Here is a 20307-nt window from a genome sequence, read left to right as displayed (position 1 = left end):
TCAGGGAAATTCCCCAGATAAGGCTGGTTCTCAGATGAGTGCTTGAATGACTGGGAACATCAAGCCTCATTTGCAGGGAGACAAATATTTGAGGTTTGGCAGAAAGAAAAAAAACATGGTCCAAATCCTTATATAAACAGTTTCTTAGCAAATATAATTGCTTGGTTGAGTTTGTTGATGGTAGTAAACAGCCTAGGAAACTCAACTCAGGGCAGAATTCAAGGTAGAGCTTACTGACAGAGCAAGAGTGCTCCCTTGTGGTTAAAAAAAATAATGACATCCATAAGAAAGTAATAATATTTTTTAAGTAAATAAGAATAACAGCAGTATGATTTTTATGTTGTTGTTAAATGAATTACAGTGATTGTATTTATAAACCACTACAATTAGACTATTCTTACCAGTCATCTTGTATCCACTGGCAGCCAGCTGTCCAGCCATGTACTCTCCATCTGAGCTGTTGTGACTGCAGCCCCATGTTTTCATCCAGATCTTCTGTGTCCCAGGGATCAAACTAAAAATAAAATATGTGCTTTGTCATATGAAACGGGAAATGATAAAAGCAATTAAAAAAAACATACAGAAAGGTACAATGGTGGGGATTGTGATCGTTCAGCTATTGTTATTATTAAATATAGAGGGAGAGACGATAACGGTGCCTTCACATAAAACTTAATTCTAAGCTTATTAAAAAGCCATCTACCAAATACTGGTGCAGACCAAAACACCAGACCAACACCGCTCAGGGTTGGGCCTGCTGCCGAACAATCGGTGGTGTGGTTCTTTGGCGTGTGACAGTAAAGCAGACAAATCACAGGACTTGTGATATGATAATAACAGCAATTACAACATCAAACAGTACACTGACCTGTCAGCGTGGAGCTCCTCGTTGCTCTGAAGCTCTTTTCTCTTCCTGGACCTTGGTATGATGCTCTTTCTTGCAGTCAGTCTCTCTTGAGGAGTGGGGTCACTAGAGGACACCATGTCTTCGATGTCATCAATCAGAGAGTCACAGGTGGACGGCATGATGCTCTGAAAGTCAGACAGAGCTTTGGTCAACGCTGCATTATTCTAGTCTCTTATATAGTTAGTCAACATTCAAACAAAAAGTGATTTTTGACTCCCAAAGGAACTTCTTCCTGGTTATAACATAAAAAGTAATGTTGTAAAATAACTTTAAGTATATTGATTCTCATTTGTTTTATATATAAAATCTGGTCAGTAAAATAAAATAGTGTGAGTTTGTTAGTGAAGACAAATGTGATTGTTAAAACGCTTGCTTACCAACATTAGATTAAATGACAATAACACTGTAAGTGTAACAAATAATTTATTAATCAAACTTCTTTAGATGTAACTTATATTTTTATTACTGATTAGTCTGAAGTTTACTATCTCGATTTAATCAGTCATCTGGTCTCTAAAACATCAGGAAACAGTGAATAAATTATCAATTTGTGCGACATCCACTATAGTGTAGAAAAATGATCCAAAATCGAAAGATATTTCAATAAATAAAGAACATGCGAAAGCAACAGATTTTCCACATTTGAGGTTAAACTAGTGAATCGTTTTCTTTATCGTATAATAAGTTGAGTCAATTGTCAAAGAAATGCAGATTATTTTATCTAACTAACCATTTTATCAGTGCAGCTCTATATTACAGTGGAAACTATTACATAACTGAAAAGTGCATTTGGTTTACTCATGTGTATTTTTATATAAAAAGTATATTTTTAGATCTACAGTGCGTCACACTGACCATTAAAAACAAGATGCAACGGTTTCTATTAAATTCATGACAATACGTTAAGTACACAATATCTTCATGATAAATGGACTTGAAGTCATGTATTTAATAATTCTCTGTGTGTCTGTATTTAAGTACGTGGAACCTATATCATGAAAACAGTTCATCTTATCAGCATCACACTTGGCATGAGTATTAATAATGGCCCAGTGAGGTGCAGTTTCAAATTTAGACACTCAATGCATTTAATACTATTAATGTAGGAGCCAAAGTTTATATTTCACCTGCAACTTATAATTGTTTATTTATGTTGCAGATGTTTGCTTTATTATAACTTCTGGTTAAGGGGGCAAGCGATCTGGTTTCTCTTCTCCTATTATTTGGCAGGTTATAGACAAAGACTGCAGTGGAACTCCAATATTTTCTATTGAGCACAACGTCTTCCTTTCAGATCAAGTATTAACAAAAGTCACAAAAGTCGAGCTTCACTGAACTTTTGAATGAACAGGTGAACAGCTCTTTGTACAGCAGCAGGTCTCTACTTGCTGCAGCTCAATATCTACAGGTCCATTTTACGGTTTCTTAAAGAACTGTGCTACCAGCATCACCTCAGGCAAAGCAAACAGCCAGTTCCCAACTGGCAGGTTTAGAACAGGCACTAGTGAACAACAAATAGAGAGATGTGTAGAAGGTGAGCGGATTGACCAGCAGTTCGGTGAACAACAGTTTCATTCTCTGGTTCCTGTAAGAAGCGTTTGAATCTGCAGACTGACAGTGGGAGAGCAGCCGTCTCATGAATGGGTCCAGTGCCGGCTGGACACAGGTCTGACCTCTGAGCTCTAAACCTCTGTGTGTGACGCAATCAAAACAAATGGAGTTAACTAGTCATTCTAATGACAGCTAAGCACCTGTGATAAGCTGTGTTTGTCGTTTTATAAAAAATATTTGACTTTCTTGCAAGCATCTCCTAAAATATAAGCTTCTATCACATCTGCTGCTGTAGCCATTGGCTGGACGTGAGGCTAACAACATTATTACAGGTGATACGTAGGTCTGGACCGTTAATTCTGATATAAACTGAAGTTAACCAGCCTGTGTTGGTGATATAGTAACCTTCCCAGCTAATGTTGACACTGTTTACACCCGACGTTCACCTATAAACTAGCTGAACACACACGCTACGTGATTTACGTTAGCTTCCGCTGACCGATACAAGCCAGAAACGTGTGTTCAGGTTTATTTTGACGGTTCTTTGACAACCTGGAGCCCTATTTTGATGTCTAACGTGTCCGAGCTACCGGTTAGCATGGCTAGCCTCACTAGCTAGCCACTACCCACGTGCCCTTCAATTTTAGCAGAAAGACTGGTTAAGGCGCTGTTAAAGTCTCTTACCTCGGTTGTAACGTGGTTCTTGGTTCAGATAAATGGGATTCCTAAGCTTAGTGTGGTCTGAAAATGAAAACAATTTAGTCTTTACTCCTTCAAAACATTGAGACAACTCTCAAACCGCCATACTTGAACGTAGGGACGGTGCGGAAAGAGGGACAAATTAATGGCGTGTGAAAAAGCGCACCCATCGCCAAAATTATTTATGAAATTAAAAATAGTCATATTAAATAAATAAAAAAACAGTAGTATATTTCCAACATATATTTATTTGTGTTAACAAACTAACTCAAATTATCAATTCGAATACATAAATGAACAGGCACACACACACACTCGCCCGCTCCTGGTATTTCATGATGGCCTGATACGGTGATGATTTAAAAAATGTACGTGACGTTCACTCACGTGCATCGTTATGTTCACGTTAATAATATGAAAACTGATTCGTTAAGTTCAGCGTTCGCTAAACATATGCACAACATTGTACTGTACAGCCACTGCAGAGGGGCCGAAGAGCCGCGGGTGGCCGAACCCTGTGTGGAACCGAATTTCTATGGTGTATTGGACGTTTTTGTGGCAGCAGTGTCCATCACTTTTAGCTGTCCCCTGGAAACACTTCCGTTGTGTTGTGGCCTCTTCTTGCTGCGCGTTTGGCTTCTTGCTGCGCGTTTGGCTTCTTGCTGCGCGTTTGGCTTCTTGCTGCGCGTTTGGCTTCTTGCTGCGCGTTTGGCTTTTTGCTGCGCGTTACGGTATTTGCTGCGCGTTTCTCTATTTGCAGCTCGTTCCGGTATTTGCAGCGCTTTTCTCTTTTTGCAGGTGTTTTGTCAACTTGCATGTGTTTTCTTAAGTTGCCGTTCGTTGAGCTTTCAGGGCCACCGTAGAAAACAGCTGGACAAGTCTTTGAAATCACGGAGTTTTTTGTTTGTTTATTTTCTAGGAAAGTCGGACCAGTTGCGACGTAATGTTTTCAGCGGCGCTAATGTTGTGGTTCATTTATCACCAAACTACGTCGGGGATTACACAAACTCTCATGAACTAGTTCAAAGTTCAGTTCATACAAGTAAACATGAATAGTTCACGTTCATAGTTCACCATTTAAATTCTGGTTTCAGTTCAATTCATAGTTCAGTTCATGTCATAGTTTTAAGGTGGAAAGTGAGAATGAAAGACTTAACTTGTTAAAGAAAACCTTATTCACCACTACCCCTTGCCTTTACTGTCGGAATCTTTATCAGAGTGTGTTTAAAAATCCCTCTCTGCTTTCTCTTGCCATCTGTAAATGAGACCGAGAACTGTTGTGTTGCAGGTATGGCCTGCCCCTTTAAGGAAAGTTTGTAGTGTGTGACGTAGTGCACCTAGGTATTGTGGGTAAAGACGCTAAAGGCCAATGTATGCTTCTGCGTTTTGACGGACACGGACAGATAGGACCGCCCTCTCCAACGTGGAACGCCCTCTCCGTGCCTCTCCGAGGCTCCTCGGAGAGCTTTTCGTGCCGCGCTCATTTTTCTAACTATACGTCGAAATGACGGACAGCCCACGGATAGCACTTGGCTGTGATTGGTCCGCTAACGCCAGCATTTCGGAATGGAAACTTCCTGTTCCATTCCCTACATCACAATAAACCAAAATCACAACTACGACTCTATGATTAATGTGACAAGTGTGTTAAGCCAGCGGCGTTGTCCGGCTGACGGTGGCTGGTTAGAGCACTTACAGCATGTGTGTACGGTCACATACGGTTATAATGAACTTTGATAACGGGGATAGCGGGCTAGCCACCATGCTAACTGCGGTGGGAACAGCGCAAAAACCCGCTGACTTTAATCCCACGGCTCATGACACTGTTTCTCAAACACCGTCAGGTTAGAAGCAAACACTTGGTAGTAGCTAGTATCGGCTGTCCGTGCTGACTGTGTGTGGAAGCTGGGGGGAGCTAGCTGCCTCCGTGTAGCTTCAAGCTGTTGCAGCTGTTGAATTAGCAACGCAGTTTGGAAACAAGACCGGGGAACCGCTGCGTTAAGACACGATAACATAAGCATTATGACCCACTGGGTGTCACTTTATTCAGCAAAAACTGTCGCGTCATCAACATCCTTTTTCTGTTACCATCGTTCACTGTGTGTGAGGAGCCGGGAGGACGTAAATAAACCAGCGTGGACTTCTTCTATATACCTCATGAGGTAGGCTTGTCTAAGCTCGACTTCCGTTTCGCCATCTACTGTTCTGGCGGTGAATTGTTTTCACAACAAAAAGGCTCGTAGAACTATAAATCAAAAAGGGTCCGTCCGATCCGTCCGTCATTCCGAAACTGCTAAAAGTCTGTGTATAACGAGAAGTGACGGACCAACTGGAGGTGATGCCAGTGTTGCTCCTGCTGTATATCCGAGAAATAGAGTGGCCGCATTCCAAGTAAAGAAACATCTCCTCCTCCTTATTCACGGAGCGGTCCGGACGACTGGTTACCGGCCAGACGGCTGGTTACCGGCCAGACAGCGAGCGAAGATAACCAGTGACAGGGGGGCTCCTGGTACAGGCGACATAGGAGACGGATTTCTCATGACGTGACACATGCAATGTAAAACAATACATTAAGTCACACCACCATTCTCTTAACCCCGGGGACGCACCGGAGGTAGAAGCGCTGCGAAAAGCGGTCCGCTTCCTTTCCTCGCCCATGTTAAATACTTTGGCTGTTCGCGGCAGCGTAGTGCCGGGAAGAACCAGGAAGCTCCGCGGCCAGACACACGCACATAATCTCCTGTGAAGATCAACATCATTTACCCCTGAACCAGCGCAAAGAAATGATGATGATGATGAAAAATTAAATATAAAAAAATGTAATTAAAAATTAAATTAAATTAAATTAAATTAAAAAAAAAAAAAACTGCGTGCGCACATCCTGCGCCGAAGCCCATTGCGCACATCCTGCGCAGAAGCCTACTGCGCATATGCTGCGCAGAAGCCCATTGCGCACATCTGCACAGTAGCCCATTGCGCACATGCTGCGCAGAAGCCTACTGCGCACATCTGCACAGAAGCCCATTGCGCACATCCTGCGCAGAAGCCTACTGCGCATATGCTGCGCAGAAGCCCACTGCGCACATCCTGCGCAGAAACCCACTGCGCACATCTGCGCATAAGCCCACTGCGCACATCCTGCGCAGAAACCCACTGCACACTTGCTGCGCAGAAGCCTATTGCGCAGAAATTGCGCGCGCAGTTTTTTTTGGTTTTTTTTCCAATTCAATTTTTTCCCTATTTTTATATTTAATTAAGTTAAATTTACATAGTGTAAGATATTTTGCAATTAATAAGTGAAATCCTACCAATGTTAAGAGATCAATATATTTCCAACTTAAAGAAGGGAAGATGTGGGATACAAACCCGGATCCTTCTTGTGGGAGAACGGACGCTCTACCAACTAGGCCACACTGCCTGATGCTTGCTGTGAGGAACTAAGCACACTCATAAGATGGACAAATTATCATGTATGTGTGTCCGTGTCATTTTATGCTGCTTTTGATAAACACTTCAGAGAAAACAGTTTCTACTTTACTACATATATTTGACAACCTTACTTAAAAGTTACTTTTATATTTTTGCCTTTTAGATACTGGATGATTCAACACTTTAAAAACCTATTGTTAGAGAATAACCCAGTTCTTTTCCAACCTTGTCTTCGGACGCCTTACAAGAATCACTGTCTGCTGTGATGTCCTGAGGCTGCCCCCTGCTGGCTGCTGGGTTCCTCTGCTGCTTTAGCTTGGTTTGTGCAGCTTGTGATTAACTAAAGTTGTCCATAAAAGAAAATCTTTAATATCCTTCAAGGGCAAGTTGATGTACGACCAGAATACATCAAGATTTATAAAAGAATACAAATGTACTCAACAAGCCACTATCTGCAAATGGTTTTAATATTATATTTATATTAATCCTTACAATTTCAATAGGGCCTCACTGTCTGTCAGCAAAAACATTTGCACAGTAAAGACAAATCGGAAACAAAGTTTGAATTCCTTATTTATATTCTTTATTCAAATTTTTCAATTACAAACGCCCAAAGTACAAAAACAAATCCATTTCACCCTCCCCCCGGCAACAAATACAACTCATATTCCGCATTTGAACAGATGTTAAAGAAACCGTTTATATAACTGAACACACGTCAAAAACATCAAATTAGTTTAACATTCAACTGCACACAGATACTTTCACCCATGCCTTCAGATTGCAAAAAGAAAATGTAATGCGATATTACAGCTTGCTTTTTTTCTTTTTCGTAATTAGTGGAAACAGGCATCAATATTACAATTTTACAGTCAATTCTTTCCCAGCAAACCGTTAACTTTTCACTTAACCATAACAGAATATTCATGGATCAGTCTATTGTATTTGGTAACAGCTTAAGAATAGCCATAAGAAAAATAGCAGGAATAACAATGCTGTTACAATCTGGACTATAGTTGACCGTTTAGCCTAACGATAACTTTCTGCAAGGTCTAATCACACATCAGAATCGCATATTGGAAATGTCATTTTAAGGGACACCCATAACGCATTTAATTAGCAGTGCATTACAATCTTTTAACATTCCATGCTAAACCAGTGGAAAGGTACAATCTCCCAATTTCATGTTTCCATCACATAAAAGTGGGTAAAATATTATGACCAGATTCTGGTCGCTTTTAATTGATGGAGGAAAATCTCATTCCTGATGTAAAGGGACTGAGAAAATAGCAAGAAATATGGTTAGTGGGCCAAACTGGGGAAACAAATTAGACTTTTCCATAAATAGATATAAAATACAGATATAAATATGCCTATAGGAAAATGTTTTGTGAACCACAGCATTTCTGTGTGTTGAAGTCCAATTTCAGTCACGTATGATAGGGGCACAAACTTCATAAAGTTCTGCAGACTAAGAAACCGTGTTTTCTCCTCAAATGCATGGATACGGTTCAGCTTTACTAGTAAAGAAACTACTTCTTTTGACAGGCTTCAAAATTCTGAAAGTGAAAATGGCAGAAAAGCCCCAAAAATAGGAAAGGTTAGTCAGACTCCCTCACATCATTCTGAAAGTAAAACGGACACACAGTGTCACAGAAGCAAAGCTCCCTTCACACATCAGCAATGGGCGACCAGGAAACCGATCCTGGTTCAGTGGTGTATAAACACACACAGGCTATGTCTCTTAAAAGGGATGATATGCTAACTTTGAAGAAATACCTGCATTATTTAATGTGTAAATCTTATCCATTAGGTCAATGAGATGCAAAAAAACTTATTGAAAACATCCAAATAAACACAACCAAAAGAAATATTGCAATACATTTTTCCACTTAACCATTTATCAAATGTGCATCCCAGTTTTCAAATTTAAGATGTGACAGCAAGAGGCCGTTTTAAGAGCAAAGGCATTCTCATTACTACATCGGGCATGAGTGGAATCTTGCACACCTCAAAAGACCAAAGTGCGATGTAATATCCCATATCACAAAATCAAAATAATGTCGTTTCCATGACAAAGGGGGAATTCAAACACTCCAACACACTATGGCATTTACCTCTACACCCTATTACTATAGTCAAACATTAAGTGAGAGGTAGCCTACAGTACCTTGTGCACTGAAAAATTTAGAAAACTGTACATCAATTTACACATGGCAGGCTTACTCTTCAGCAAGCTCAATCTTTAGACGTTGACTCACACATGCTGCATACGCAAAGTACTCGAGCGCATATCAATCAGGTCGGGGAGGAGTTACAAACGGCAGCGATAGGTCCTGCGGCTAAAAGCCAAGGGTTTCACACAAGATGTTTGTTTTCTGTTATTACCGGGGATGGTGTCAAACGCAAGAAGCTATTAGACGTGAAAAGCAACAGTTCTCCTCATACCTATAGGGAGAAACAAATTAATCACATCCTTTCAGTTCCTACTTCACCAAGCCCCCAATATGTTACCAAGACTTTGCGGCACTGAATTTGAAATGGTGAAAAGAGCCCTTCAATCAAGCCTAATTTAGTGGCAGCTTCTTAGGTGACCATGATATAATTAGATAATTCTACAGTATTAAAATCCATTAAAATTCAACACTTACTAAACCTAAAAAGACTAATACTCACCTGTCCTCTTTCCTACACTGCTTTCAGTCCACACTGAGTGGGCAGCGTGTGCATCAAGTGGTTCAAAGTCAAATGTTTGTGATAAGCTCAAACCACAGTGTAATTTCACAGCAAACAGTCTAACTTAGGAGGCTTTAAGGGAAGTTTTTGTTATAGCAGCTTCTGATTACTATGGCAGGAACGTGTGAGAAGAAGCGAGAAAGAGGGAGTTTCGGTAATGAATTCACAAATAGGGATAAGGATGGACGACTTAAGAACGATTTTCAAGTTTGTACATCAGGTGTTTTTGTTTAATCCAAATCTACCCAGGAGGGAGGGCTTTTTTGGCCTCTGTTATGCAAGGTTAGAAATCTCTTTGTTCAACGTTTTCATTTGTCATTGCAGGATGGCCAATCGATCAGCAGGTGTACGGCTGATCAGGGCTTCAGGTTTAAAAAAATAAAAGACTGCATGCTCGTCTTCATTAAGAGCATTTAGGCCGCACATACCATAGCTTTTTTTTTTACAGTTTAAATTTGAAAATTTACCTGAGGCACACCAAACACAGTCCCTCATACCACTCTAAATAGAGATTTAAAGTACATCAGAACCATCCTGACACGTGTCGGTCACGAGAGGGGACCAAAGCCTAACCCGGCCTAACCCAAAGGTAAATAAACAACCGTTACATGGATGATTCGCACCAGAATTGCCCCATTTTCCATTTCATATTTATTTTAACCTCTAAAATTGTCTACATTCGAACAATGAGAAATGCCTTTCAAACAGCCAACAGTATGAGCAGTCAATCACAGATCCAATCATTAGATTTCTTTAGCATCTCTTCTGCGCCAATACACTTGACATTAACACATTTTAAACTTGCGGTTACATCTCAGGATGGATTAACAGGAAGAATTTGGAAAACTGACAAAAGATGCATCAGTGGGAACTAACAACATTCTCTCGTTGCCAAAACACAGATTTACAAGCCTGACAAATCCTCAGATGCAGCATCCTTTAACAGTAAACACAGTTTTCATCTTCTTGAGAGGGTTTTACCAAAGGTTCAGAGTGTTTAACCGATTGTAAATGCACCTCAGGGGCATAGATGCTAAGCCCAGTCACAGAGAATGTGTGTTAATGCCAGGTAATGTGGGGGTATTTTCAAACTCCTCTCGGTACAGTGACGTGAACCTCAGACAACAAAGCAAGGTGGAAATCCTTCCCCTCGCTGTTTATGCTTAACCAGACAGAAAAGGCTTTAAGATGTCCACCAATGCTCAGCTACACTGGAGGCCTTACATAGCCTGAGACCTGGATTAATGGATATGTCTGCACACTGATCAGTCGTGTCTTCGTGTGAAATGCTTCAAGGCTGTTCATCTCGCAGACCATAAGAGAACATGGCGTTTCCTCCCACCGGGACTGAAAAGGGTGCTCGTCGCTTCCTCTCCCATCTATTTAAAATTGGCTTCCTTTAACTACACAGTCAGTCACAGGCATCAAAAACCCTCACTTTTCTCCACCTCACTCGCATGCGCTTCATCTGAATTACTGTCAGCCAATGCTAGCTGCACAGGAGGTCATCCAGGCAGGAGGGTATTTTATCAAAGTCATAGGCTTCGAAAAAATCACTAATCCCCCGGTCGTCTCCCAAACTTAAAAGGTAGTCCTCTTGGTCCAGAAGCGGGGGCCCGAGATTCAAGAAAGGCCCCAAGGAGGCAGGGATCTGGTCTTCTGTCTGCTGGAGGAGACTGGTGTAAGGGGACGAAATGGGGGACAGAGTCGTCACAGAGACTGCTGAGGTTGAGGAAGGTGGAACCAGGGTGTTGCCGGGAGAATTGGCCGTGCAGCTGGGATCTGTGAGATGAAAATGGAGTCAACAGGTGATCATCTTTACAGGGCCATGAGATTTAATGTGTCATAATGCTTGTTGCACTAGAAACCAAATTTGACGTCTGGGTGTAACACAGACAGTTTGTTTGGTTGTACTAGTGAATGAACAGTCGCATGGATACAAGCAAGTTGATTATTTAACAGTTTGGATCCAATTGTTAACCAGCCAGTTTAGATAGCCATGGCCGAGCAATTGCCAAACAGCAAGACTGGCATCAGTGGATTAACTTCAACTTGCTTATTGTCAGACTTTACAAGCAAGCAAGACTGTCCCAACACATTTTAGTACTAGGGTTAGAAAATGTATTAATTCTCCCTTATAGCCACAGTACTGGTTGTTTAGTCTGTCATTAAATTTGATACAGATGACGACACCTAAAGGCTTTGTCAATACCCAGATTGATAATCTAGCAACACTAGACCAAAGTGGTATATTGCCAATATGTCAAGTTAGAATAATCAATAACTAATGATTAAACTCCGTTACACACTAAGCTCAATGTTAACGTGACTTTAACAACCATGACTTAAAATCATGCCTTAAAAAGGACCCTGTGCTGAGCAACACAGAAAACACTAATCGGAGTGAGTCCGAAATAAATACTGTAGGAAACGCTGCCCATATGCCACAGACAAATTCTCACCAACTATCTTGCTTATAAATAAATAAAATTCTCTATAATGTATATAAAAAACTGACCACTGACACATTGAGGCAGATGTAGTCAAGTCTAACAAACCTCAGCTTGTAAAACACAGCTAACTGCCTATGTTGATCTGAAACAAACCTTGAAGGACTTTGAGAAAAGGAGAGTTCCCGTTGATGTCTGTGTTTCCATTTTTTACAGGACTCCTGGGGTCATTCTCCTCATCTGGACACAGCAGGACTTCGATAGGACCTTTGGTGCTTGTCAGATGGACGGACAAACTCTGGAGGGGAAAGATATATTTACAGATCCTTGAGTTCAAGTTAGAAAACTGACAGAAGTGCACTTGATATGATGGAAAGACAGATGCTTGAAGGGTTAGAAAATGGAGTCTGGTTTCCACATGGTCCTCAGAGGTATGCACATAGTAACTGATCCACAAAACTGTGCAAACTGCGACAGCAATTTTGTTATAGACCCTGCAACAGCTTTAGATACTGAGACGTCATGCTCCAATGTCTTGTAAAACCAAATCAGCAACACCCACTCTGTAAGGGGGAACTTAACTTCCCCAAACTTGCGCTGTCCATTTTTATTTTTTTTATTTAGATACCACCTTGCAATCAAAAGATACAGAAATAAAGGTTTTACTATCTTTCCCAGTTTCAAAATGTGATGCCCGTGTTCCCTGTTTTCAGAAATGTCCTGTGGTGGAACTCTGTAAAATTGGGTCTTGACTTTCTGGCAGTTTCCTTTCACACATACAAAACATATCGGGGGGAGGGGGGGGGGGTCTGACCATTCACAACAAATTCTCCGCAGGATTCAGGTGAGTAGTGTTGCGGCTGACAGAGGAAGGATGTACAGAGTAATTCCTTTTCTGATTTTGGTTAACTGCACATTGACACCAACTCGTATCAGCACAAACTCTCTTTAAATCTACTACGCGAGTGACACCACTTTTTCAGCCACAGATATTTGTTTCTTTGTGTGTCTGTCGCGTTCCCCCACTCACTCTCTGTGAATCCAGGGGGGGGATCTACTGCACTGTTCTCACATTGACTTCTGCAGAATTTCTGCTGACAGTACACTAGCAAGGCGGAGAAAGTCTACGGAAACTGCGGAGGCTCTCACTCTGACATTTGTGTTCACACATACACCCTGTGCAGAGGATGGCGGAGTTCGGTTCATGTCTGAGAGCAGCTTATGTGCTCGAGTTCAGTCAAAGACACATCTTTCTTCTTAGTATAAAGCCTGGAAGCATGGCGATCCATGCACCTCACAATGTTAAAAACCAGGAGGCAGATTAATTTTTTCAGACAAGCATGTCCCACACACATTACAACACCTGGTGGAAGGTTAAAACTCAGACAAACAAAACCCTAACAAAAGGGTCAGACAAACAAACTGTTCCTTTCAATGAAATACAAGACATGGGTCAGATGAGGAGTGAACACGTACAAGGAATGCCATCAAGGACAAACTGCCTTTGTTTGGAATGTTTTTGTGCAATGTTCGTGTATACACACCTCATCAGGGTCTGGTACTTCTAGTTTGGTGTCTGTTGGCGCTTTCACAACAATAACAGTCTGATCTTTGAGGTTTCCCAGCTGCTTCATGTCTTGGTATGTTACATAGGCATATGTGAAGACTTGGTTAAAGAAGTAACACCACAACGTGAGCACATGTTGATACTAATACTGAATCAATGTGTGTACACATGCCCCAATATGTTCACTATGAGACGGCAACTATCCAAACTGGTTCTGCACATGCTGGTGGGACTTGGATGAATCATTCCACTGTAAAAAATAAAAGTTTCTTTATGTGGCAATCAATCTGATATTATTTGCATAAGCGATATTCACATTTCCCAATTCATCTCAAAGGGCAAGTGGCGAGCCGAAAAATATTTCATGGGGTCCCGTAAGCTGATATCTACCTACAGAATCATGAGATCTTATCACAGGCCATTAATAAAAAATGAGGTATCTGAAGTAACTACGGTCATTTTTAAATTTCTGATACCATGGAAACTAAGACAAAAGGATATTTCTGGTTGCTCTGCGAGTCGCTCATGTGTCTCATATCCAGGCTGCATCTCTGGATGAGTTGTTCGAGCCTCTGTTCTTCTTCTCCCAGCGCAGAAACCTCTGTGGTCAGCCGCTGTCTCTGGCTCAACGCTCCCTCGACCTCTAACAGACTGCAGCCCCTAAAGGTGAGAGAAGATTGAAACACAGCAAATTAAAAACACATGTAGAACCTTTTTTACTCATGGGTCTTAAAAACAGTATTGTCTACAGGGGAATATTTTCCTTAGTTTATCGTCTCGCAGGACACAACTAACAATGAAGAATGTCGAAGTACCAAAACTGTTGTGGGTCATAAAATAAGAGCAATTCAAAATATATTTAACTGTTAAATGCTTTGTCATTACACAGTCATTCAAGAGAAAATCCACTCAAATATTCAGCTATGGACATCTGCAGGTTAAGTGACTAATACAGGGAATTAATCAATGAACCAATGAAGGGAAAATCAACACTAGGCCTTAAGTAAAAGAAACTAGAGATACGATATACTAAAAGTATTCGGGGTTCACCTACTACACTTAATACTTTCAAGGATGCTTTATGGCCTATTCCTAGTCATCGTGTGCTCTCAGGGATAAATGGACAGATGAAGATATAATTAACTTTGCTCTACTTGAGCAGATTGTGGCACAGTATCCTTATACCCAAACTACATGATGTGGCGAAAGCTTGCACGCAGCCACCTGCTCGCCTGTTCTCTGAAGACCAAGGAACACGCCAAAGCTGTTTACTGGCCAAAACCATTCAGAACACATCAACCCAAGAAAAACTATCCTTTAAACTGCAAAGCTGACACATTCTGCTCAGTTTATAGGTTGTGACATAAAACACGTGTAAAGCTTTTTGATCAAACTCTCTGCACAGGACTGCTGTAATGTTTGAGGATACAGCTTTTAGATATACAAGTGCGAGACCAAGCTTTCATTAATGCCCGAGGCCACACAGGGTGCATTTGCAGTGCATGAGGGCTGTGTCGCTGATCTGCTGCATGTAGTACGCGCCTCTTATTCACACAGGTTCTGTGCTTACTTGAAGTTTCTGGTACGACTACAGGATTTCCTCAAATAAAAGTAGGTCCATGTAGGCAACCAAATACCAGGACTCTATAGTATGAAGTCCTGCATCAACCAGTCATGCAAACTTTTCCCGAAATGCAAATGAATGGATTCAGTCAAGAGAAATGCTTGAGTGCGTTTATTTTGAAACGGGTTGAAAACGTTTGAATCTCCCCTGTCTTTTATTCTGTTAAGTGCAGGACGTGAGTAGACAAGACCGGGAATCGGTACAGGTGCGGCTCATGCAGGGGAGTGTGGCTTCTCTGATCTTCTAAAATGGGCGCCAAAAAAATGTCTTGTCTATCCCTGAGGTACATTTTTTGATCTAATTTCACAAGATTGAAACTAGAAATTGTTTCCAGTAGATCTATCTTATAGGGGGTTGTGATACTTTTCTGATATTGGTGCACCATGCCACAGAGCTGACCCTGGTGAGAGTCGGCCTGGTCATGATTATGATGGCAGGAAAGGAAGGAGACACAGTATGAATAACAAGAAAGGTGGAGGAAGAAAACACAGAGGAACCAGAAGAGTTGTCACATCATGTACTCACATTTCTTCCCAATTTTTGTGGGTAAGAAAAAACGTCTTCCGAAAAAGATGATAATTCCAAATGTACTGAACACGACCAATTGAGAGAAAATGACCACTTACATCCACTGAATGTTGTTCTTTGATTTCTTCTTGATGAGGTGAATGCCCTCGAGTACATTGGTGATATCATAAAGCCGCCTCTTCTGAACCTGAAAGTAGAGACGAAGTAGTTTTTTATTTAATCGAGTAAATAAACAACTAAATTAAGAACAAAACCGTATCCATGATAGAACCCATTTTCTCATCCAATGCACGCAGAGGAAACATTAAGAGATCAAAAATACCTGTAAGGTTTCAGCAGCGAGGTTGAGGTCCAAGACGCCATCGGAAGACTGAGCAAGGAGGTCCACAAACTTCTTTGTTAGAAGGCCCAGGGAGGTGTCGTACCGCGTCTTCTCTGGGGGAGATTTGGGTGCTGAGACGAAGAAGAGGAAGCAGGCAAAGGGAAACAGAGAAGACGGACAATGTTTAACATCATTTAACTTTATATTTAATTTAAGCAGACAAATTCAAACTCAAAGGTTCTCATGAAGTCAGGAGAAATCTGATTGAGTCATATCTGAGGATTCTCATAATCTCAAGAGACATCAGAAATAAGTATAAACAAACCCAACTTTGTAGTTTCAACTCTTAGGAAGTACGTTTAATAACGTTGCAGTTTATGTCCCAGATCCCGGTGAAACATTTAATACCTAAAACACATCATAATGTTCGGAAAACAAAATGGGGTCATATTGTTTTTTTCTTTTTCCCCGTCAGGAAATGGCGGAGGCAAATGACTCAATCAGCCGCAATCAGCTGAGGATGTGTGACTTACATGAAAAGGGGAACAAAGGCTGCACGACAGTTCAAGCAACAGACTGGGACTTGAGATTGTGCAAATTGCCAGCTGGAAACATTTTAAGTAAAGTATAACGTTCGGATCCTTACCAGCTGTTTGTGTATTTTGTTATCGGTAGCTATGAGCTGATATCATCATTTCCTCTCATTCAACAGTTACAGTACTTGAGAGGAGCACAGGGGTCACAGCAGCCCCCTGACCTCTATCTCCACAACATCCTGTGGCTGGAGTCGATGATATCTAACATTATTGCAATATAGTGGCTGACCACGCAACATGAACACAGCAACTAGGGTGCAAAGTTTCTTTTTTCCCAATAATATCCAACTTCAGTAAACTGTACAGGAGGTAGAGGCCTGAAAAGATTTATTTCATGTCTGTTTTTCCCCCATTGAGGGTTCATGAGAGTTTTATGTTGTGGCCAAACTTTGTTTACACAGAGAGACAAACAACAATTTTCTAATCTGTGTGTTCATTTCAGCTCCAGTGGCTTTTCTGGAACAAACCAATTTCTTCTGTGAGATTTAAGTGATTACATTTAAATTGTCCTATCTGGTATATAACATAATTTAGACACCACGGAGACTTTACTTTTTTCGTGCGACTCACATGTGATACAATTTGTTCTCAGACTTAAACTAAAACCGGGAACAATGAACCACAAGAAAAAGTGCTGATGCTGCAAAAATGGAGAATGAACTGGTTCTTTAAATCTTGTTGATGTCTACACTCATGTTCAGCTAAGTGTGAATCCATTTTATTTGAAAAAACTGTGCAAAGCAGCCGCAACGAGCCTGTCACTGTGTATAAAGACTGGTGTGGTCCACTTCTCCCACAGGATAACCCTGAATCACTGTGCTGTGAATATTGGCTAGTTATTATATTTCATATTGTTATAGCTTCTTACTTCTTGGTGTCTTTAACCTTCCTCCATTGGTCGCTGCTGCCGCTCCTCGGCTTCTGGGAGTTCTGGTTGTTTCTGACTGGTACTGGTGATCTGAATCATCGAGCGCCAACCGCCTTTTTGCCTAGAAAGTCAAAAGAAATGGTTAAAAGCAGGTATTTAGGTTCTCGCCTTCATCTGATGGGTCCTCACAGATAACAATGTAGACTATAGCTTTGACTCTATCTTCAATGTCTATAATGGATAGAACATAAATCAATGCAAGTATAACAGAGGCGGCATGTTTGCAGTCTTTCCATTAACTTTCCTATAACTAGTAGGAACCATGAGGACAAGATCAAATCCGCCAGGACATTAGAAGTTTTTCATCAAAATTCAACGGTATCTTTTGGAACACCGTGTCACACACACATCTGATGTCGTAAAAAACCCGCTTTTGATTTCTTCTTTTCCACGTTGAGGGACGAAGGTGGTGATAGCACTCACAATGGAAGCTGAACGGCCACGTGTGAGCTTATGGTTCATCTGACGTCTATAGTCATCACAAAGTTATGGATCACCAGTGTTTAACAAGTTCCAGAAAATGACTACAAACTCACTTCAGCAAATTTCCCAGCTTACCATGACTAAACCAAATTTATCCATTGTCTCAGACTCAGTAGTACACTTAAACACATGAATCTAACATGTATGAGCCTATTTAACAACATGGTCAACATCCTGGATCCTTTATGTAGCAATTGATGGACGACAAACACTGTTGAACCAACGATTTACTGTTTATTTAGTGAAACACTGAATAAGTTTCCTATAGCCAGTATAAAATGGCTTCTGGTCATCATCACTGTTACATGGTGGTGTCTTGGTGATTAATTATAAACCTCAACCATTAAGATGCATGTGTTGACAAGAATCCACCCTGTTTTAGTGTCTTTTAGCAACACCCCAGTTTCAGAGTGCTGCTTTACTGCATCTCCCTCTAAACCCCTGGTAGATGAGAAGTCAGTTGACCCGCAGTAGGTATATAGTTTCAGTCGTGGTTAAACCTTGGTGTGGACCTGATATAAAGGAAATAATATGTCCTCTGTTGACAGCCAAAATGTCAGCCATTTTATATCAGCAAGCAGCTCCCCTCACCCCCTGCCTGCTCATGGCTCCAGCCTGAGATGACATTCTGCTTTAGTTCATTAGAGATGAAACAAACAAACCAAACAAAAAACAACCAACACCCAGAGTTCTGATAAAACTATTCCTGTGTAGTTTGTGCACGTTGAGATTACAGGAAACGTGCAGCAGCACCAAAAAAAAGCCAACTAAGTCAAGTTTCACTTTACTTTTTGCAGGAAAGGCACCACAGCGTTGGCACTTTATTCACAGAAGAGAAGGGACACGAGACATCCGTGCAAAAAATTAAGGTCAAGGGCGACAACGAGGGTTAATGTTGTCCTCTGATAATCTACACAGCGACTAGCATGGGGGAGCTAACACATTTCTCCAAGCTTCATCCAAGTTTGGCTCGCATCTTCAGGGGACGACTGGGAGGAATATCTGCCCAGTTGCTCCAAAGCTAGGGTCAATGTTTAGCTGTGGAACTTTAGCCCCTCGTGTGTTGGTATTAAGCGAGACAAATGAGCTAACTGGGAGCTGAGCTGCCCAACAAATCCCCCCCAACCCCCCAAAACGAAAGCAGCCACTAGGCCACCGCTAACGTTACTCATCTCTTACCAATGTTTCCATCTGCCTGCCGGGGTTAAGCGCACTCAAACAGGCACCATGAAGTTAGCCTAGCACGCTATTACATGACAGCACCGCGTCCTCACAAACTAACTCAAACTCGCCCGTTCGCCTCCATGAAGCCGACGAACCACTCCACCAGCCCAGTCTGGTAACTCAGCTAGCGGTGGTTAGTTAGCCGCCGCGCTGGGGCTGAGTCGTGGGAATGCCCTGGCTAAGTAGCTAGTAGCGTTAGCTGCCCGAAGACAACAAGCTCGGCTAAGCTAGCCGGCTAACCTTCAGCCGTGTTTCGTGGCTACTAGTAGCAAGCTAAGGTTTTCAAACGAGCTGTGTTTAGAGATTATTACCGGCGGTCTCCCCAGAGCCGGTCGTTGTCCCCCTCCGTTTGCTGCAGCCTGTTGTGGAGTTGTGTAAATGTTGTTTATCTGCGGCTCGGATAAACACACATTTGATGTCTGTGTAACGTTGCAAGGCGGTGAGGTGGTGATTATTTGGAAGTACGTCGCGTTGGCTTGTCCCGGGTTTAAACGATCCGAGAGCGTGGTTAAAATGATATTATTGTCCAGAGCAGAGCCCCCGACCCCCGCTAAAATCACTTTGTCCGGAGCCGAGGAGAGCCCTCTTCTCATCTTGCGTACTCGGGGTAACCCCTTTCTCGTCTCCGTACTTTCGAGCCCGTGTGGCCGCTAATCCGCCGCAATAATTTCAAAAATAATCAGACCGAAGTGAAGCTGGAAGTCTGATCCATCGACTTCTGTCAAGTATTTTTCTTTAAGAACGTGCATTTAGGCAGATGCAACGGATTAAAAAGTAGCGCAACTCTCGTTTCTCCCGTCCAGAAATGGCTTCAGGAAACGGCCTGATGAATGAAGGGATACGGTTTACGCGCTCAAGAGCCCTCCCGCGAAACTCAGATTTCCCGGGAAATTTTCAAACAGAATTAGCATGCCACGCGCTATTGGCGGTATCGAAACCGGTCTCCACCCACTTTGGTGCCACGCAGACCAATGGTGGCGCAGGATCCAGGGCGCCACGTGTTCATTGGCAGTTGTAAACAGGCGTCGTCACCAGTCACGCCTCGCATGTTCTCTGACAGGGCTCTAGGTGGAGCAATTGATCAACAGACAGTGAAGTGGTAAATTAAACAACCTACAACTAAACAGAAAACACGATGTACTTCCAAATATAATCTACTTTACATCAGCTTAGTATTATTTGATGTATGTCTGCTTTTCTTCTGATGCAGTAAAATAAAGCTACAACATATGTGTCTATTCTAAAGTTTACAAGAGAAGCAGC

At 41.8% G+C, this 20307-nt stretch overlaps 2 protein-coding genes across 2 annotated transcripts in view; both read right to left on the bottom strand.

The window, feature by feature from the left end:
- cdkal1 (CDK5 regulatory subunit associated protein 1-like 1) overlaps positions 1-3292 on the bottom strand; it is a 236898-nt gene extending 233606 nt beyond the window's left edge. Inside the window, exons 1-3 of the mRNA XM_053431777.1 lie at positions 3143-3292; positions 869-1032; positions 402-514 (exon numbers count right to left, since the gene is read on the bottom strand). Coding sequence (XP_053287752.1) covers positions 402-514; positions 869-1026 — 271 coding nt within the window. The 5' untranslated portion in view covers positions 1027-1032; positions 3143-3292. The remainder of the gene's footprint in view (positions 1-401; positions 515-868; positions 1033-3142) is intronic.
- A 3860-nt stretch (positions 3293-7152) lies between these two features.
- On the bottom strand, positions 7153-19899 carry LOC128448916 (transcription factor E2F3). The gene is made up of 8 exons (XM_053431776.1): positions 19356-19899; positions 17278-17398; positions 15814-15944; positions 15590-15678; positions 13841-13999; positions 13317-13431; positions 11929-12070; positions 7153-11104 (listed from the first exon to the last, which is right to left on the bottom strand). The coding sequence occupies exons 1-8, from the start codon at positions 19635-19637 to the stop codon at positions 10812-10814; spliced, it is 1332 nt and encodes a 443-aa protein (XP_053287751.1). The 5' UTR covers positions 19638-19899; the 3' UTR covers positions 7153-10811.
- Between the last annotated feature and the right edge of the window lie 408 nt (positions 19900-20307).

Source organism: Pleuronectes platessa, chromosome 10, assembly GCF_947347685.1.
Source record: "Pleuronectes platessa chromosome 10, fPlePla1.1, whole genome shotgun sequence".
NCBI lineage: Eukaryota > Metazoa > Chordata > Actinopteri > Pleuronectiformes > Pleuronectidae > Pleuronectes > Pleuronectes platessa.
Note: the sequence above shows the minus strand (reverse complement) of the source record. Positions and strands in the feature narration are given on the sequence as shown.